The following is an 18640-nucleotide window of genomic DNA, read 5'->3' as shown; positions in this document are numbered from 1 at the left end:
TGGACACATTGCAGCTCCTGACCTTAACTCAACTGCCTCAGCTCTCTGGGGACCCCAGACTCTGTAGATGCCCAAGTCATCCTCCTCAGACAAGCCAGCTTTGACTGCAGCCTCCGTCCATTGGAGACACCCTGATTCTACTCCCCAGATCCTTGAGAGGGGCTTCAGTTCCTATCTCAGCAAAGGCTATCTCAGGGCCCGGGGACAGAGCTTGAAGGCCCAGCCATTCACCTGGCTATGCGTTAACACTGAAGCCACAGCCTTCCTCAAATGGGCAGTTTCCTGAATCTTTGAGTCCATTTCTGGTAGATCAGGTAGTGTAAAAAAAAAAAGGGGGGGGGGGCTTCCCTGGTGGTGCAGTGGTTGGGAGTCCGCCTGCCGATGCAGGGGACACGGGTTCGTGCCCCGGTCCGGGAAGATCCCACATGCCGCGGAGCGGCTGGGCCCGTGAGCCATGGCAGCTGAGCCTGCGGAGCCTGTGCTCCGCAATGCGAGAGGCCACAACAGTGAGAGGCCCGCGTACCGCAAAAAAAAAAAAAAAAAAAAAAAAAAAGAGCCTGGACTTTATCCTCAAAGAAACCTAACCTTGCACACTGCCTCTACTACATTCTAGTCATGCGTCCTTGGACAAGTCACTTAAACTCTCTGAGGCTCAGTTTTCCCATATTTACAATGGGGATCATGATAATCTCTGCCTAGCTCATATGTTGCTGAAAGTATGAGACGAGCTCAGGAGTGTAAAAGTACCTGAATAGCTAAGATAGTTTTTAGTATGCTAGAAATGGAATGAGGCTCAGAGCATGAACAGGATGAATATTAGCAAAAAACTTCAGAAATATTTCATTCCCAGGTACAAACTCTGGGTCCGAGTTTCAGGTAAAGAGAGGAACAGACTTGGTTTTTTAGATGTTCCTTTTAGGACACTTGGTATGGATGTCCCCCACCTGCATTCCCAAACACACACACACACACACACACACACACACGCACACACACATCCACGTTCCCAGATACATACAGCACAGCCCAGCCTCCTGGGCTCATGTCGGCCCCATAGGCCCCAGCCTCTTATACCCTCGCTGGCCGTCTCTCCATTCCCAGGGGGCCTTCTCATGGCTCCAGTCTTGGCTGCAGCAACTCCAAGTCTCCTTACAGGGGCCCTGGCAGGCAACTCCTCTCTCCTCGCCCATCCTTCTGGGCCATGGCCCCCGCAGGCCTGAGACTCCAGGCAGAGGTGGCAGAGGCCTTCTCCAAGGCAGCTCAGAACTGAGGCTGCGGGGGGAGCTCAGAATTGGAGCACCATCCCCCTCAGCCTCCTCCCCTCCGCCCGCCTGGCTTCCCAGTGCTGTCCTGCTTAATTCTTAATGGAAATTCCATCCCCGGCGCCGGCCCTGGCTGCCTCAGGGAGTCCAGGCTTGGGCCAACAGCAAACTCCACCCAGAGACAGGAGGCCTGCTTGGCCATATAAACACATACATACATACACACTCAGCAGACAGACATGCCCAGAGTCATTCACAAACTCAGAGAGTCTCACCCAGACACATACCCACATACCCAGAAGGACAATAAGTATTATAATCACTAGCATTTACTGCATGGTGCTAAGTTTTTTGTAGTTATCAACTTCCCTAATCTCACGATTACACTGGGTTCGTGGACGTTAGCTATTATCCCTAATTTACACATGGGGAAACTGAGGCACAGGGAGTAATAACTTGCATTAGTAATAATAGCCTAACACGTGAGCACCAGGAACCATGCTCAGGGCCTTATGTGCATTGTTTCATTTTGCCACCGTGGTAACATTTTGTAGTAGTTATTTTTATTCCCATTATACAGACAAGGAGAATGGAGGCCAGATGGTTTAAATCATATGCCTGTGGCCTCACAGCTTGTGAGATGAAGGGAGACCCTATATAGATATGTGTGGGAGCCCTCATGAGTGAAAAGGGAGACATACAGGTAAACAGATACATGCAGACTCTCAGGGGCACAACCACAAATAGGTCCTTCTACCAAAGGAGAAGCCACAGAAATGGTTCAGAGCTGCAACAGGCAAAGGTCCCCTCTAGCCTGACGCCGTGTTCTTCTTCCCTCCCAAAAGGCCCATCCCAGCTCCACCAACTTCAGGAGTCACTTCAGGAAGGACAAGTTAGACCTAAATGTAGGGCAGATTTCAGGTTTACAGTTCAGTCAGCCAGCCTGAACTACAGTCAACCCACAGCCTCAGCTCCAAATCTAGTTTACCCAGCACACCGCACATGGTCACCGGAAGAAGTCTCAGGTGCTCTCTTCTGAAGGGATCATGAATGAACCTCATGCAGGTAGCACCTCAAAGACTCTGGCACTGTCAGGAGCTGGCCGAGGAGGGCTCCTGGCCCCCGGCCCAGATGAGGCTGCACAGGACCCACAGGACAAGGCATGGTACCAGAGCCCAGGCCTCAGGCAGAACAGAGCATGGGCTGCCCGAGGGAGCTGGTGCCAGCTCCAATCTTGCAGAGAAGTGGCAAGACTTTGGTGGGAGGAGGGTGGGCACAGGAGGGGCAGGGCTATGATACAGGACAAGTCGCAAAGTCCAGAGCCCTGGGAGTTGGGGGAACAGGACTGCAAAAGAAGAGAACAGAAGAATTTAGCAGTCCAGGAACTTGTCCACTGCTGGAAATTTCCATGCTAAGTTAGACATCTCCAAGCAGGGGCTGTGCTGGCACTGGTGCTCATTCCCAGCAGCCCCAGTAGCGTGCTCAGGAAGGCCTGCCATGGCCAGTGTGATCCCCATTGTCTCTCGTCATTTCCTACCCCGTTCCCCTCCCAGAACTCCTCAACTGCTCCTGCTCACAAGCCCATCCATTCTGTGGTCTCAGAACAGCTCAGCGTGGCAACCTTGTGGGACATCTACTTTGGAAAGGGGTTTTTCCAGAGAGACGTGCACAATTTAACCTGGAATCATGCAGCCAGGCAATGGCTCTCAGAGGAGGAGGTGTTCAGAGACCAAGAATCTGCATTTCTAAAAGGTTCCCAGCTGATGTGGATGGTACTGGTTTGGGGGGTCATGCTCTGAGAACCACTGCTTTATAGAATAAGAGAAAGTCAGAGGTCGTTCCAGCTCAAAACTAAGGTGCAGCCTAACTTTAGAGGGCAAATGGTTTCTTCTGAAAGGCCCCTAAAGAAAGAATTTCCATTCCTGTCAGTAGTCTGTACTTTCCTTTCCCCAGCTGCCATCTCCCCAGCTTCTGTGCTGGCCCTGCCCTCTGTTGGTCAGTCTCCCTTGGACTTTGTGATGGCTCTCTCTGCCTCAGTCCATCTCAAGTAAGACACAGCATCCTCCACTCTGTCCTCCACCTACTCAGAGAAGGTTATCAAGATGAGGAACCTGTACAAAAATAGCTGATGACCAGACAGGCTCTCATTTCTGAGGACTGAGATATCAGATCAGAAGGTCCTGACGATCGCAGCTGAAATGCCAGCCCACCCAGAGATATGAGCGATGGGCAAGGATCCAGTACCCATGGCTGTGACCTTAAGTCCTGCAGTCCCCTCCTGCAGCCTTGAGACATGCCCATGGAGATGCTGTCTTGCCTCCAGGGGTGATGGTGGGATAGGCCACTCAAGAAGGACTGGGAGAGGGGAATCTGGCCATAGGTCGGTGTGGACACCCCATTGACTCACTCAGGCCATCTATCTCTCTCCAGGCCTTCCTCTACAATGCTCTCAAAAGGGGAAATTTCCCTCAACTCCCAGAACCAGTGTGAAAACCTGTAATGTAACTAGGATGAAGGATGTAAGAACCAGAAAGGCTCTCAGCGATCTCTGGGAGCAGGGGTTCTGAAATTTTATTACCCACCAGAATCACTGGGTCGGGGAGGGGAGTGAAATGCAGGTTCCCAGGCCTCCCTCAGAGGTTCTGATTCAGTGGGTTGGTGGTGAGCTGAAGCCTGGGTACCTCTCTCTTCCCAATCCATGTTCAGTGACTTCATGCTGGTAACTTGAAATTGGCCATAATGGAAGTATTTATTTACACCACAGAAATTGGGCAAATACTACAAATCAGGGCATTTTGTTTTGCTTCACTTTGGTTGGCTTTGGAAAGCCTGTTGTGGACAACTTCCCAGCCCGCTGCGGGGCATGTGCATCTCTACTTTCAAGCATCCCAAGCAATTATGATGCAGGGCTTTTTAAGAAAAAATTGATCTAGTAATTAGGTTCTAACTCAAACCCTTCATTTGACAGGGAAACTAAGGCCCAGGGAGGGAAAGAATCTTGGTCGAGGTCACCGTAGTAGGCCCCTTGTGGGATCACGGCTGCTCAGTTCAGGACAGCGGGGGCTGGCAGGCAGCCCTGTATTTTTCTTGACCCTCTCCTGCAGCCTCTCCACCACACACCAGCTGTGGCTCATTGGCTAAGAGACGCACGGCAGGAAGGTCTCGCCCCTTGTGAGCCAATCAGATTGACTTTCATCAGCATTTAGAATTTTAATAAGTTGGACTAGAGGTTATTAGTGGCCAGATCACCTGACTGGAGTGCCCTGGCCAGCAGTGCCCTCAGCACATGAACTCCAGCTGCTTCTGGCCCTAGGACTACCCTGCCCATCCCAAGCCTTCACTGTTCAACTCTTCATTAAATTCAGAGAAGAGTTGACTTTCCTCCCAGCAAATTCCCTTACTTAAAGTAACAAGCTATTTCCCATTACTTACAAGCAAAATCATCTTGAGAAACATAGCCACAGAGTAAGTTAGTGAAAATAAGAGCCCGAGATTCCTGCCCCTTTTTCTTTCCCCTATTTCCCACCCTCAGACAGGATGCAAAAGGAGAGTGTGCAAATATGCAGTTCTCCAGGGTGGTGGTTTTCCAAGAGTGGTCCTAGACCAGCAGCGTCAGCAATTCCTGCCATCGTATAGGAAAGGAAAAGTCTCAGACCTCCTCCAACAACTACTGAATCAGAAGCTCTGGGGCTAGGGTCCAGCAAGCTGTGTTTTAACAAGCCTTCCAGGTGATTAGTATACCCGTTACACTCTGAGGACCACCATCTTAGCAGGAGGGGCTGTAGCTTCTGCCTCCCTAACAATGAATTCAAACGCTGTTGAGCCAGGAGGAAAAGCGATCAGGGTGCCAACTGTGTGGCCAGCCACACTCCTCCCTGGCTAGCATCCTTGTCCCCACACTCCTGGGCAATCTCAGGCATCCGAGCTGTGGCCCTGCATCCCAAGCTAAGACAAAGGCCCTCTTTCCAAAGTTTAAGGGGTAGCCCCTTTCCAAAAACAGCAGGACAGTCTCAGCAGAGACACGGCAGAAAAATGTTACTTCTGTCACTGTTTTGGTACCTAATTAAGGGAGTGACTTAGTGGACATTCCTTGGCCCTTTGGATCTCAGGGGATTGTTCTGGACAGCCTGAGGACAGCTTCAGGTGTCCTTCTGGAAGGAAGCCTGCTAAGGGCCTGTCTCTAGAAACCACTTTGGCTTCTCCAGCATGAATCTACTGTTTCCTCTGCTTCTTGTGCTCCCCGGGTTCAGGGAGAAAGATGAGCTTCGAGGGTAACTGAAGAAGTGAGGTCTTGGGAAAAGGAGCAAAATAATAATAATAAAAATCTACTATGGGCTTCCCTGGTGGCGCAGTCGTTAAGAATCCGCCTGCCAGTGTAGAGGACATGGGTTCGAGCCCTGGTCCGGGAAGATCCCACATGCTGCGGAGCAACTAAGCCCGTGCACCACAACTACTGAAGCCTGCGCACCTAGAGCCCGTGCTCCACAACAAGGGAAGCCACCATAATGAGAAGCCCACGCACCACAACCAAGAGTAGCCCCCGCTCGCAGCAACTAGAGAAAGCCCGCACACAGCAACGAAAACCCAACGCAGCCATAAATAAATTTAAAAAAAAACTACTATTATTACATAAGAAGTCAGTCACTGACTTCTTCCCATATACAGACCTGCTGTACTAAGCACTTTCTATGACTTACCTTGTTTGTGTCTCACCACGATCCAGTGATGTAGTTATTACTCTCCCCTCTTTAGAGGTGAGGAACGAGGGCAAGAGAGGTTAAGTAGCTCTCCTGAGATCACACAGCCAGTGAGTGGAAGATCAAAGGTTCAGACCCAGGTCTGTCTGAGCGTAGGTCCACGAGTTTCCCAGCGTGCAGTGCAAGAACACAAGTGCAGAGGTGCACCTGCTGCTGAGAGGGAAGGCCAGGTGCTTGCTCAGATAGGCTGGGGGAGGGGCAGGGCAGGGGCCTTTTCTGCAGTGGGAGGCCAGGTGACTTGTGGCAAATAAAGGGGCAGAAATGGGGGTAGGGGCTTGAGGAGTCAAAGAAGGAACAGCCCGGCTCCCCTGGGAAGTAGAAGGAGCAGATTAGGAATGACAATCGTAGCCAGACTAGAGTTGAAAAACACACATCTTACAAGGAGTCCGTGAGAGCAATCACACAAGCCAGACTTAGCGACTCCAGATCGGAGTCTGGGGACACGGGCTGACCCCGCGTCTAGAAAGTGTTCCAAGGCAGGGATTGCAGGGAGCTTACCATCTATCGTGAGAGGGGAAACAGCTGGGACATCACCTCACTCCGCGGGGTGCTGCCCTGAAGGACTTCCCTCCCAGCCCCGGTAGAACCTGACCCAGATTCCTGAACGCAATGGGGCCTGTGGACAGAGGCGGCCGGGGCGGGCACTGGGAGTCATTGCGGAAGCTGTGAGCCTGGTAAAGAAAGACCTTTCCCACCTGGAGAACGGGAGGCTCTGGAGCTGGCTGTGGGTTGAAATCAAGGCATGTCATTAAACGGTACCACCTCTTCCCAGCTGATCAAAAAAAAGACCTGAGGCAATTTTTATTCCTCTTACCTCACCAGCCCCCTGCCCCCAACATCCAACCAGTCAGTCTGTCCTGTCTGCTCTGCCTCCATGTTGAAACCCTGACCATCTAAAACCCCTTAACCACAAAGTTGCCAGACTCATCCTTTAGCAATGTGAGTGAGATCACATCCTCCTCCAACCTAAAACTCTTCAACCGCTTTTTTTTTTTTCTTTAGTTTTTTTTTGGCTGCACTGGGTCTTCATTGCTGCGCACGGGCTCTCTCTAGTTGCAGTGAGCAGGGGCTACTCTTCGTTGCTGTGCGCAGGCTTCTCACTGCGGTGGCTTGTCTTGTTGTGGAGCACGGGCTCTAGGCGTGCAGGCTTCAGTAGCTGTGGTGCATGGGCTCTAGAGCGTAGGCTCAGTAGTTGTGGCACACGGGCTTAGTTGCTCCACGGCGAGTGGGATCTACCCAGACCAGGGCTCCAAACCGTGTCCCCTGCATTGGCAGGCGGATTCTTTTTTTTTTTTTTTAACATCTTTACTGGAGTATAATTGCTTTACAATGGTGTTAGTTTCTGCTTTATAACGAAGTGAATCATCTATACATATACATATATCCCCATATCTCTTCCCTCTTGCGTCTCCCTCCCTCCCTCCCACCCTCCCTATCCCACCCCTGTAGGTGGTCACGAAGCAGCGAGCTGATCTCCCTGTGCTATGCAGCTGCTTCCCACTAGCTATCGGTTTTACATTTGGTAGTGCATATATGTACCTGGCAGGAGGATTCTTAACAACTGTGCCACCAGGGAAGCCCAAGAGCTTCTTATTATTGCACTTAGAATAAAAGTTCTAGACCCTTTCTTTGGCTCACAAAATTCTACCTGATTCTTCTCTCCACCAGGGTCTCAGGTCACATCATCTTCCTAAGAGAGCTCTTCCCTGACCACCCAAAGTAAAAAAGCCCCTCCCCTGTCATTCCCCTGTTAATACCACTTATCACTCTCTGAAATTTCCTTGTTTATTTATTTGTTTGACTATTATCTGTCTCCCTAGTGCCCCACTCCACAAGAACGGAGGACCTACCTTCCAGTGCAGTGCCTGGCACATAGTAGATATTCAGCAAACTTCTGTGGAATGGTCTGAGCACGGTGGTGGAAGTAGCTGTCACTTGTGGCAGAGCACAGAAGTGGCCAAGACCATCCAGGAACCAGATGCCAAGAAGATAAAGGCAGCCAGACAGAAAACCCAGCCACTGAAAGGAAAAGGACTTGGGTTTCTAAGAATCTTCCCTATGAAGGGTGTTTGCACCCCTGGTTCGCGAGGCCCAACAGCTTCCCTGTCCTGGAGGTTTCACAAGACACCCCTACACTCTAACAACATTTTTCTTATTTCTCTTAAACTGGCTTGAGTTTTTTTTTTGCTTTTGCTTACAATTCTAAAAGTCCTAATGTATCCCCCCTCCCCATGTCTCCTTGGTGAAGGCAGCACCGAAAGAAGCCCAGCCGTTAGTGGGAAGAGCACAGCACGGGGGATAAGAATCAGAGGCTTCTCTCTTACCTCTGTGACCCTAAGGAAGTGTCTTTCCTTTTCTGAGTCACAGAGAGTCACCTGAGACCTAGTGCAAGAGTCCTCTCAGGTGTATCTGACAAGGACTCCGAGCCCATAAAGTAAAGAAAGGAACCATCTTCCAGGCAGAAGGCATATTCTGTATATTTTTGTTTCCCAGTCAGGTCCCAGCAGGAAAAGAAGTCCACTTAGGTGGGACTTGGAGACCTGAAAGGCTATTTATGGTCAAGGATAAGAGAATAACAACTGGTTTGAGGCGCCCAGGTACTGACAACTGTGGGAAGATGCTACCACCTCTAAGTCTAGGGGCAAGGGGGGAAATGGCTTACGGGTGCTCTGGTGGAACCATGGAAGAGGTCATCTCAGAACCATGGCACCAAAGTGGGAAAGAACTTCTCTAACCTCTCTCTGCTCCTCCATTTGACCTCCAGCCAGTACCTCCACTGGCAAAACCCAACCAGATAACCCAGGGGATGTGATCTGAGGACCAGCTCCTCTGGACACAGAGCAGAGCAGAGAAGGATGGAGAAGCTATGGGGGAGGGTGTACAGTACAAATGGATAGTAACTGGAACCCAGAGAAAAGCCAAGACCTACAAACTCTTTCAATCCCCACAGCCTCCCACACATTTAAATCTCTATAGAAGTGCTACAACTCTCAAGAACGTCAGTGAATTGTTACAATGGTCTCAATGGGCTCAGATTTACAGCCCTGGCCTAAGGGCCTGCCAAAGACAAAGGCAAGAGCTTTAGCTTTGGGGCTTCCCTGGTGGTGCAGTGGTTGAGAGTCCGCCTGCCGATGCAGGGGACACGGGTTCGTGCCCCGGTCTGGGAACATTCCACATGCCGCGGAGCGGCTAGGCCCGTGAGCCATGGCCGCTGAGCCTGCGCGTCCGGAGCCTGTGCTCCGCAACGGGAGAGGCCACAACAGTGAGACGCCCCCGTACCAAAAAAAAAAAAAAAAAAAAAAAAAAAGAGCTTTAGCTTTGCCCCTGAGCACATGCAACAGCTGCCATGAGAGCTTCCAGAAGTTTCACCAGGAGATAAAAATTCTGACAATCTGAATAACTGAAAAGCCTTAATGCCAACTCCCAGATACATTACTGAGGATGGATGGGTAATTGTCCAGAAAGGATTCTTCTAATAGAAACCATGCCCAGCCAGGACTGTAGGAAAGAAAAAAATGATCTATTTTAAATTCCTTGCAATTAATACCCACCTATGGTTTAAAAGATCTGGTCTCAGACACACCCATTCCTGGAGGGAAATCCTCCAAAACCCATACATGCCTAAACCATATTAGGAAAGCTGGGAGAGTGGAGAGGACAGGTTTTAATCCAGAAGACTAAGACCCTTCTAAGAGTGAGAGCACTGGGAATGCTCTCACAGAAAGAATGTGCTACTTCAGAAGATAGTAACCTCACCAATGCTGAAGGAAGTTTAGTCCAGTAGAAAATGAATAAAGGCCAGTCCTGTGCACATCGCTCAGAATATAAATGATCAAGGCAATCTGTGACCTTGGGATGCTCACAGTCTACTAAAGAGACATAATAGACTATCTCATGCTAGGAGATAATTAATAAGAGAGATGTGTTAAAATGTCCCACCAGAATTGTGGATTTAGGCTTTATATTACTTTGAGGCTGTTATTAGGTTCATATACATTTAGAATTATTACATCCTGTTGGAAATTTTTAAATTTTGCTACTATAAGGTGGCCTTCCTTATCTCAGTGATGCTATTTGCCTTAAAGTCAGTTTTATTCAAAATTAATATAGCTACACTACCATTATTTTGGCTACTGTTTGCATGGAAGATTGTTCATTCTTTTACTTTGGCCCTTTCTGTATTCTTACGTTTTAGATACCTCTTGTAAAGAGCCTGTAGTTAGACTGGTCTTTTAATTCAGTCCATGTAAATAGAGGTAAAGTATTTATGTGTTATGCAGATGGTTATCTGTGAGAAGAGCTTTCCAAAGAAAGGAAACAGTCAAAGCAAAGGCTCTAAGGCAAGAGTGTGCCTGGTGTTTTGGAGCAAAAGTAAGGAGACTAGTGACATGGAGGGGTGCGAAGAAGGGAGGGGAAGTAGGAGGAGATGAGGGTGGGGATAGTAGAGAAGAGTTGGAGCAATGCTCTGAGTAGTGAAAAGGGGATGGGGCCCAGTGCATACGTGGAAGAAATGGCTCTAGCTTGGAGCACGGAAAGTTCACCTATGGAGTCTAGCGGGAGACGAGGACCTGGGAGCAGAGACCAGTGGTGTACAGGTGTTCTGGTGGAGTCTGGGGAGGCTCTCTTCTGATCGATGTCATTTGATCAGGAAAGTAAGAAGCACAGTCAGGGGCTGAGAATAAGGACAGTGGAGGAAGTGTCAAGGTTTTGAGGAGAAGGTGTGAATAATGATCTAGAAGTAAATGGGAGAGTGAATGGACTAAGGACATACAATTTCCTGGCAGCAATAAAGGCTTAATTAAAGCTCATGGATTTAAATTGAGGCAATCAATCAATATAGTTGTGTGATTTTTCTCCAGGCGTTAAAGGTCCTTGATCCAGACGCCAAGTTGCTGAAGCCTCCTGTACCACATTCTGCTGAATGGCCATCTGGTCTCTCCTTAAACACTTGCAGTGACAGGGAGCCCATCACTTCCCGAGAAGCCCCTGCTATCATTAGACAGCTCCCACTGTCAGAAAGTGTCTCCCCATATTAAGCTGGCATTTTTCTTCCCATTTGTTCCTCCTATGTGTGAGCCTCTGGGTCTGTTTCTGTTTTCTGTTGTTTATGTTGCTCTGTGTCCCCCTGTGTCTAGTCATCCAGAAATTTGATAACATAGCCAGCTGGTAAGGCTGGGAGAAACAAGAACTCTTACACATGGCTGGGGGGGATGAAAAATGGTAGATTACTTATACTTAGCAAAATTACATATGCATTTACTCTCTGACTCTACAATCCCACTGCCAGAAAGAATAAAAAATGGTATCCCATTAGATTAAAATTAGATTAACATGATCCTAGATTGTGCTCATGCACATTCCCCCTAAGGAAATAAATATGAATATTTTATGAAATTTAGCTCCAAAGTTGATTGTTACAGCATTTTTACAAGAATAAAAATCTGGAAATAATTTACATGCATATAAGGGATTGATTAAATAAACTCTGGCACATTTATTCAATGGAATGTGAAATGGACATGAAGAATGATACAGTAGAAGAACATGGAGTGGCACGGAAAGATGGACCCTGCAAAAGGCAGGTTTCAAAGAAGTTTGGTGGGATACAATTTTATAAATATGCACATAAGATATTAAAAAAAAAAACACATACCAACCTACTAACGGTGGATTTCTCTGGATGATGAGATATCTAAGAAACATACTATTCTCCCCACCTTTTGTTGTTGTTGTTGTCTTTCCTGTAGTTGCTAAATTTTCCATATTGAGTATTTTAATTTTATAATTAGGAAAAAGTTATTTAATTTTTAATTTAAAAAGAAACCCTACCAGTCTTTTGTCATTGAGTCCAAGATGCAGCCCTCCATAAAAACCTCCCTTATTTTGTCTTCACTCAACCCCCACAGGAGTAGTCCTGTGTCAAAATACAGAGATCTCTGTTCATTCCCTTAATGCCCCTCCCACTCCCGCCACTCCTCCATCTCTGCCCCAGCCTTTGTCCTTTGAGGGAAGTCAAGAAGGCAACAAAATGGTTCTCACTACGGCTGCTCTTTTCGCAAGGTCCCTCAGACAAGAGGAAGCTTCCAGCCTCCCTCCTCCCTAAGGACTACCATCTGCCCCTGGAATCCTTAGTACCTTTGGTAGGACGTTGCCTCACACCTGCGTGGGAGGCGTCATTATTCCAAACACAGGGGCCAGAAAACCAAGGCTATGAGAGCAGGGAGAGGTGAATCTGGGAGACCAGCTTGGGACCAAACTGGGAAGAGGGGATCCTGGCAGAGCTAGCTTAAGTGCCTGCTTGGTGCGCCCTCTGGTGTAGAAGGGGCTGCTTTGCACCCAGAGGGAGGGACTGGTGGGAGACTGGGTATTTTAAGATGCTGCCAGCCCCTCTGCTTTTATTTTTGACATCCTCACCCCACATCATGTTAAGAAGCACCTGCATCCCACATTAAACACTATTTCTATACAACTACATAAGAGTTGAGTGGGAGTGGACCAATGGACATGTAGATACTTAAATAAATATACAAATAAACAATTTTGTAAGACCCACACGACCTGATTACCATGCTTACTTTAACACCACAGTGTGTCTAAGTATATCAAGACAATGTGGTATTCAAGGGGGAAAGGGGGAGAGGGATAAATTGGGAGATTGGGATGAACATATACGCACGAATATATATAAAATAGATAACTAATAAGAACCTACTGTAGGGCTTCCCTGGTGGCGCAGTGGTTGAGAGTCCGCCTGCCGATGCAGGGGACACGGGTTCATACCCCGGTACGGGAAGATCCCACAGGCCGCAGAGAGGCTGGGCCCGTGAGCCATGGCTGCTGAGCCTGCGCATCCAGAGCCTGTGCTCCGCAACGGGAGAGGCCACAACAGTGAGAGGTCTGCGTACCGCAAAAAAAAAAAAAAAAAAAAAAAAGAACCTACTGTATAGCACAGGGAACTCTACTCGATATCCTGTAACGACCTATCTGGGAATAGAATCTAAGAAAGAGTGGATATATGTATATGTATAACCGATTCACTTTGCTGTACAGCAGAAGCTAACACAATATTGTAAATCAACTATACTCCAATAAAAATTAATTTTAAAAAAAGACAGTGCGGTATTGGCAAAAGAATAACTACATTGATCAATGAGACAGAATTGGGAGTCCAGAAATCACATGCACAAATATGATCAATTGATTTTCAACTAAGGTGCAAAGGCAATTAAATGGTTAAGTAATAGTCTTTTCAACAACTGGAACAATTGGGCATCTGTAGGCAAAGAAATTAGTCTCGACCTATACCTCTCACCTTATACAGAAATTAACTCAAAATGGATCCTAGATCTAAATGTAAAACATAAAACTAAAAATCTTTTAGGAAAAAGTATAGGACAAAGCCACTGTGACCTTGGGATCTGGGGTTGGGCAAAGAGTCCTTAGACAAGACATGACACCAAAGCACAACCCATTTAAAAAATGATAAATTAGACTTCAGCAAAATTTAAAACTTTTGCTAAGAAAATGAAAATGCAATCCACAGATTGGGGAAAACATTATCAGATATTACATATCTGATAATAATTTTGCATCCACAATATATAAAAAACTCTCAAAATTCAATAATAATAAAACAAGCAATCCACTACAAAATGAGGAAAAGATTTGGACAAACACTTCAACAAAAGGGAAAAACGATAGAAAATAAGCACAGGAAAAGATGCTCAATGTCATAGTCATTAGGGAAATTTAAGTTAAAACCACAATTATTTACTACTATGTACACATTAGTGGAGTTACTAGAACACTCATACATGCCTGGTGGAAATGCGAAATGGTACAGCCACTTCAGGAAATATTTTGGCAGTTTCTTATAAAGTTAAATATATACTAGCCATAGTGAATATGGTAGATATTAATCCAGCTATATTAATAATCACTTTGATGTCAAGTCTAAAAGTACCAGTTAAAAAACATGGATTGTCAGAGTGGAACAAGAACAAAACCCAACTATATGTTGTCTATAAGCAACCCACTTTAAATATAAAGATGCATACAAATTAAAAGTAAACAAATGGTTGTAATGTATAGCATGGCAACTATCATTAATAGTACTGTACTGCATATTTGAAAGTCGTGACGATCGGGAAGATGGTGGAAGAGTAAGACGCGGAGATCACCTTCCTCCCCACAGATACACCAGAAATACATCTACACGTGGAACAACTCCTACAGAACACCTACTGAATGCTGGCAGAAGACCTCAGACCTCCTAAAAGGCAAGAAAGTCCCCACGTACCTGGGTAGGGCAAAAGAAAAGAGAATAAACAGAGACAAAAGGATAGGGATGGGACCTGCACCAGTGGGAGGGAGCTGTGAAGGAGGAAAGGTTTCCACACACTAGAAGCCCCTTCGCGGGCGGAGACTGCGGGTGGTGGAGGGGGAAACCTTCGGAGCCGCGGAGGAGAGCGCAGCCACAGGGGTGCGGAGGGCAAAGCAGAGAGATTCCCGCACAGAGGATCGGTGACGACCGGCACTCACCAGCCCGAGAGGCTTGTCTGCTCACCCGCCGGGGCGGGCGGGGCCTGGAGTTGAGGCTCAGGCTTCGTCAGAGAGCACGAGAGGACTGGGGTTGGCGGCGTGAACACAGCCTGCAGGGGGTTAGTGCACCACGACTAGCCGGGAGGGAGTCCGAGGAAAAGTCTGGACCTGCCGAAGAGGCAAGAGACTTTTTCTTCCCTCTTTGTTTCCTGGTGCGCGAGGAGAGGGGATTAAGAGCGCTGCTTAAAGGAGCTCCAGAGACAGGCGCGAGCCGCGGCTAAAAGCGCGGACACCAGAGACGGGCATGAGACACTAAGGCTGCTGCAGCTGCCACCAAGAAGCCTGTGTGCGAGCATAGGTCACTATCCACAGCCCCCTTCTGGGGAGCCTGTGCAGCCCGCCACTGCCAGGGTCCCGGGATCCAGGGACAACTTCCCCAGGAAAATGCACGGCGTGCCTCAGGCTGGTGCAACGTCCCGCTGGCCTCTGCCGCCACAGGCTCACCCCGCATCTGCACCCCTCCCTACCCCCGGCCTGAGTGAGCCAGAGTCCCCGAAGCAGCTACTCCTTTAACCCCGTCCTGTCTGAGCGAAGAACAGACGCCCTCCAGCGACCTACACGCAGAGGCGGGGCCAAATCCAAAGCTGAGCCCCTGGGAGCTGTGAGAACAAAGAACAGAAAGGGAAATCTCTCCTAGCAGCCTCAGAAGCAGCGGATTAAAGCTCCACAATCAACTTGATGTACCCTGCATCTGTGGAATACATGAATAGACAACGAATCATCCCAAATTGAGGAGGTGGACTTGAGAGCAAGATTTATTATTTTTTTCCCTTTTCCTCTTTTTGTGAGTGTGTATGTGTATGCTTCTGTGTGAGATTTTGTCTGTATAGCTTTGCTTCCACCATTTGTCCTAGGGTTCTATCCGTCCGTTTTGGTTTTTTTTTCTTAAAAAAATTTTTTTTTCTTAATAATTATTTTTTATTTTAATAACTATATTTTATTTTATCTTACTTTATTTTATCTTCTTTCTTTCTTTCCTTCCTTCCCTCTTTCTTTCTTTCTTTCTTTCTTTCTTTCTTTCTTTCTTTCTTTCTTTCTTTCTTTCTTTCTTTCTTTCTTTCTTTCTTTCTTTCTTTCTTTCTTTCTTTCTTTCTTTCTACTTTTTCTCCCTTTTATTCTGAGCCGTGTGGATGAAAGGCTCTTCGTGCTGCAGCCAGGAGTCAGAGCTGTGCCTCTGAGGTGGGAGAGCCAACTTCAGGACACTGGTCCACAAGAGGACTCCCAGCTCCACATAATATCAAATGGCAAAATTCTCCCAGAGATCTCCATCTCAACACCAGCACCCAATTTCACTCAACGACCAGCAAGCTACAGTGCTGGACACCCTATGCCAAACAACTAGCAAGACAGGAACACAACCCCAACCATTAGCAGAGAGACTGCCTAAAATCATAATAAGTCCACAGACACCCCAAAACACACCACCAGAAGTGGACCTGCCCACCAGAAAGACAAGATCCAGCCTCATCCACCAGAACACAGGCACTAGTCCCCTCCACCAGGAAGCCTACACAACCCACTGAACCAACTTTAGCCACTGGAGACAGACACCAAAAACAACGGGAACTACGAACCTTCAGCCTGCAAAATGGAGACCACAAACAGAGTAAGATAAGCAAAATGAGAAGACAGAAAAACACACAGCAGATGAAGGACCAAGATAAAAACCCACTAGACCTAACAAATGAAGAGGAAATAGGCAGTCTACCTTAAAAAGAATTCAGAATAATGATAGTAAAGATGATCCAAATTCTTGGAAATAGAATAGAGAAAATGCAAGAAACATTTAACAAGGACCTAGAAGAACTACAGATGAAACAAGCAATGATGAACAACACAATAAATGAAATTAAAAATACTCTAGATGGGATCAATAGCAGAATAACTGAGGCAGAAGAATGAATAAGTGACCTGGAAGATAAAATAGTGGAAATAACTAATGCAGAGCAGAATAAAGAAAAAAGAATGAAAAGACTTGAAGACAGTCTCAGAGACCTCTGCGACAACATTAAACACACCAACATTCGAATTATAGGGGTTCCAGAAGAAGAAGAGAAAAAGAAAGGGACTGAGAAAATATTTGAAGAGATTATAGTTGAAAACTTCCCTAATATGGGAAAGGAAATAGTTAATCAAGTCTAGGAAGCACAGGGAGTCCCATAGAGGATAAATCCAAGGAGAAATATGCCAAGACACATATTAATCAAACTGTCAAAAATTAAATACAAAGAAAACATATTAAAAGCAGCTAGGGAAAAACAACAAATAACACACAAGGGAATCCCCATAAGGTTAACAGCTGACCTTTCAGCAGAAACTCTGCAAGCCAGAAAGGACTGGCAGGACATATTTAAAGTGATGAAGAAGAAAAACCTACAACCAAGATTACTCTACCCAGCAAGGATCTCATTCAGATTTGATGGAGAAATTAAAACCTTTACAGACAAGCAAAAGCTGAGAGAGTGCAGCACCACCAAACCAGCTTTACAACAAATGCTAAAGGAACTTCTCTAGGCAAGAAACACAAGAGAAGGAAAAGACCTACAATAACAAACCCAAAACAATTAAGAAAATGGGAATAGGAACATATATATCGATAATTACCTTAAATGTAAATGGACTAAATGCTCCCACCAAAAGACACAGACTGACTGAATAGATACAAAAACAAGACCCATATATATGCTGCCTACAAGAGACCCACTTCAGACCTAGAGACACATACAGACTGAAAGTAAAGGGATGGAAAAAGATATTCCATGCAAATGGAAACCAAAAGAAAGCTGGAGTAGCAATATTCATATCAGACAAAATAGACTTTAAAATAAACACTATTAGAAGAGACAAAGGACATTACATGATGATCAAGGGATCGATCCAAGAAGAAGATATAACAATTGTAAATATTTATGCACCCAACATAGGAGCACCTCAATACATAAGGCAAATACTAACAGCCATAAAAGGGGAAATCGACAGTAACACATTCATAGTAGGGGACTTTAACACCCCACTTTCACCCATGGACAGATCATCCAAAATGAAAATAAATAAGGAAACACAAGCTTTACGTGATAAATTAAACAAGATGGACTTAATTGATATTTATAGGACATTCCATCCAAAAACAACAGAATACACATTTTTCTCAAGTGCTCATGGAACATTCTCCAGGATAAATCATATCTTGGGTTACAAATCAAGCCTTGGTAAATTTACAAAAATTGAAATTATATCAAGTATCTTTTCCAACCACAACGCTATGAGACTAGATATCAATTACAGGAAAAGATCTGTAAAAAATATAAACACATGGAGGCTAAACAATACACTACTTAATAACGAAGTGATCACTGAAGAAGTCAAAGAGGAAATCAAAAAATACCTAGAAACAAATGACAATGGAGACACAACAACCCAAAACCTATGGGATGCAGCAAAAGCAGTTCTAAGAGGGAAGTTTATAGCAATACAATCCTACCTTAAGAAACAGGAAACATCTCGAATAAACAACCTAAACTTGCACCTAAAGCAATTAGAGAAAGAAGAACAAAAAAAACCCCTAAAGTTAGCAGAAGGAAAGAAATCATAAAGATCAGATCAGAAATAAATGAAAAAGAAATGAAGGAAACGATAGCAAAGATCAATAAAACTAAAAGCTGATTCTTTGAGAAGATAAACAAAATTGATAAACCATTAGCCAGACTCATCAGAAAAAGAGAGAGAGGATGCAAATCAATAAAATTAGAAATGAAAAAGGAGAAGTTACAACAGACACCAAAGAAATACAAAACATCCTAAGAGACTACTACAAGCAACTCTATGCCAACAAAATGGACAACCTGAAAGAAATGGACAAATTCTTAGAAAGGTATAACCTTCCAAGACGGAATCAGGAAGAAATAGAAAATATGAACAGACCAATCACAAGCACTGAAATTGAAACAGTGATGAAAAATCTTCCAACAAACAAAAGCGCAGGACCAGATGGCTTCAGAGGCACATTTTAGCAAACATTTA

General features: G+C 46.0%; 1 protein-coding gene across 1 annotated transcript in view; it reads right to left on the bottom strand.

Annotated features, from left to right (window-relative positions):
- INSC (INSC spindle orientation adaptor protein) overlaps window positions 1-1219 on the bottom strand; it is a 125677-nt gene extending 124458 nt beyond the window's left edge. Inside the window, exon 1 of the mRNA XM_082660485.1 lies at window positions 1019-1219. Coding sequence (XP_082516611.1) covers window positions 1019-1114 — 96 coding nt within the window. The 5' untranslated portion in view covers window positions 1115-1219. The remainder of the gene's footprint in view (window positions 1-1018) is intronic.
- Window positions 1220-18640: the final 17421 nt, after the last annotated feature.

This window comes from Grampus griseus, assembly GCF_964374135.1.
Source record: "Grampus griseus genome assembly, chromosome: 8".
Lineage (NCBI taxonomy): Eukaryota > Metazoa > Chordata > Mammalia > Artiodactyla > Delphinidae > Grampus > Grampus griseus.
Note: the sequence above shows the minus strand (reverse complement) of the source record. Positions and strands in the feature narration are given on the sequence as shown.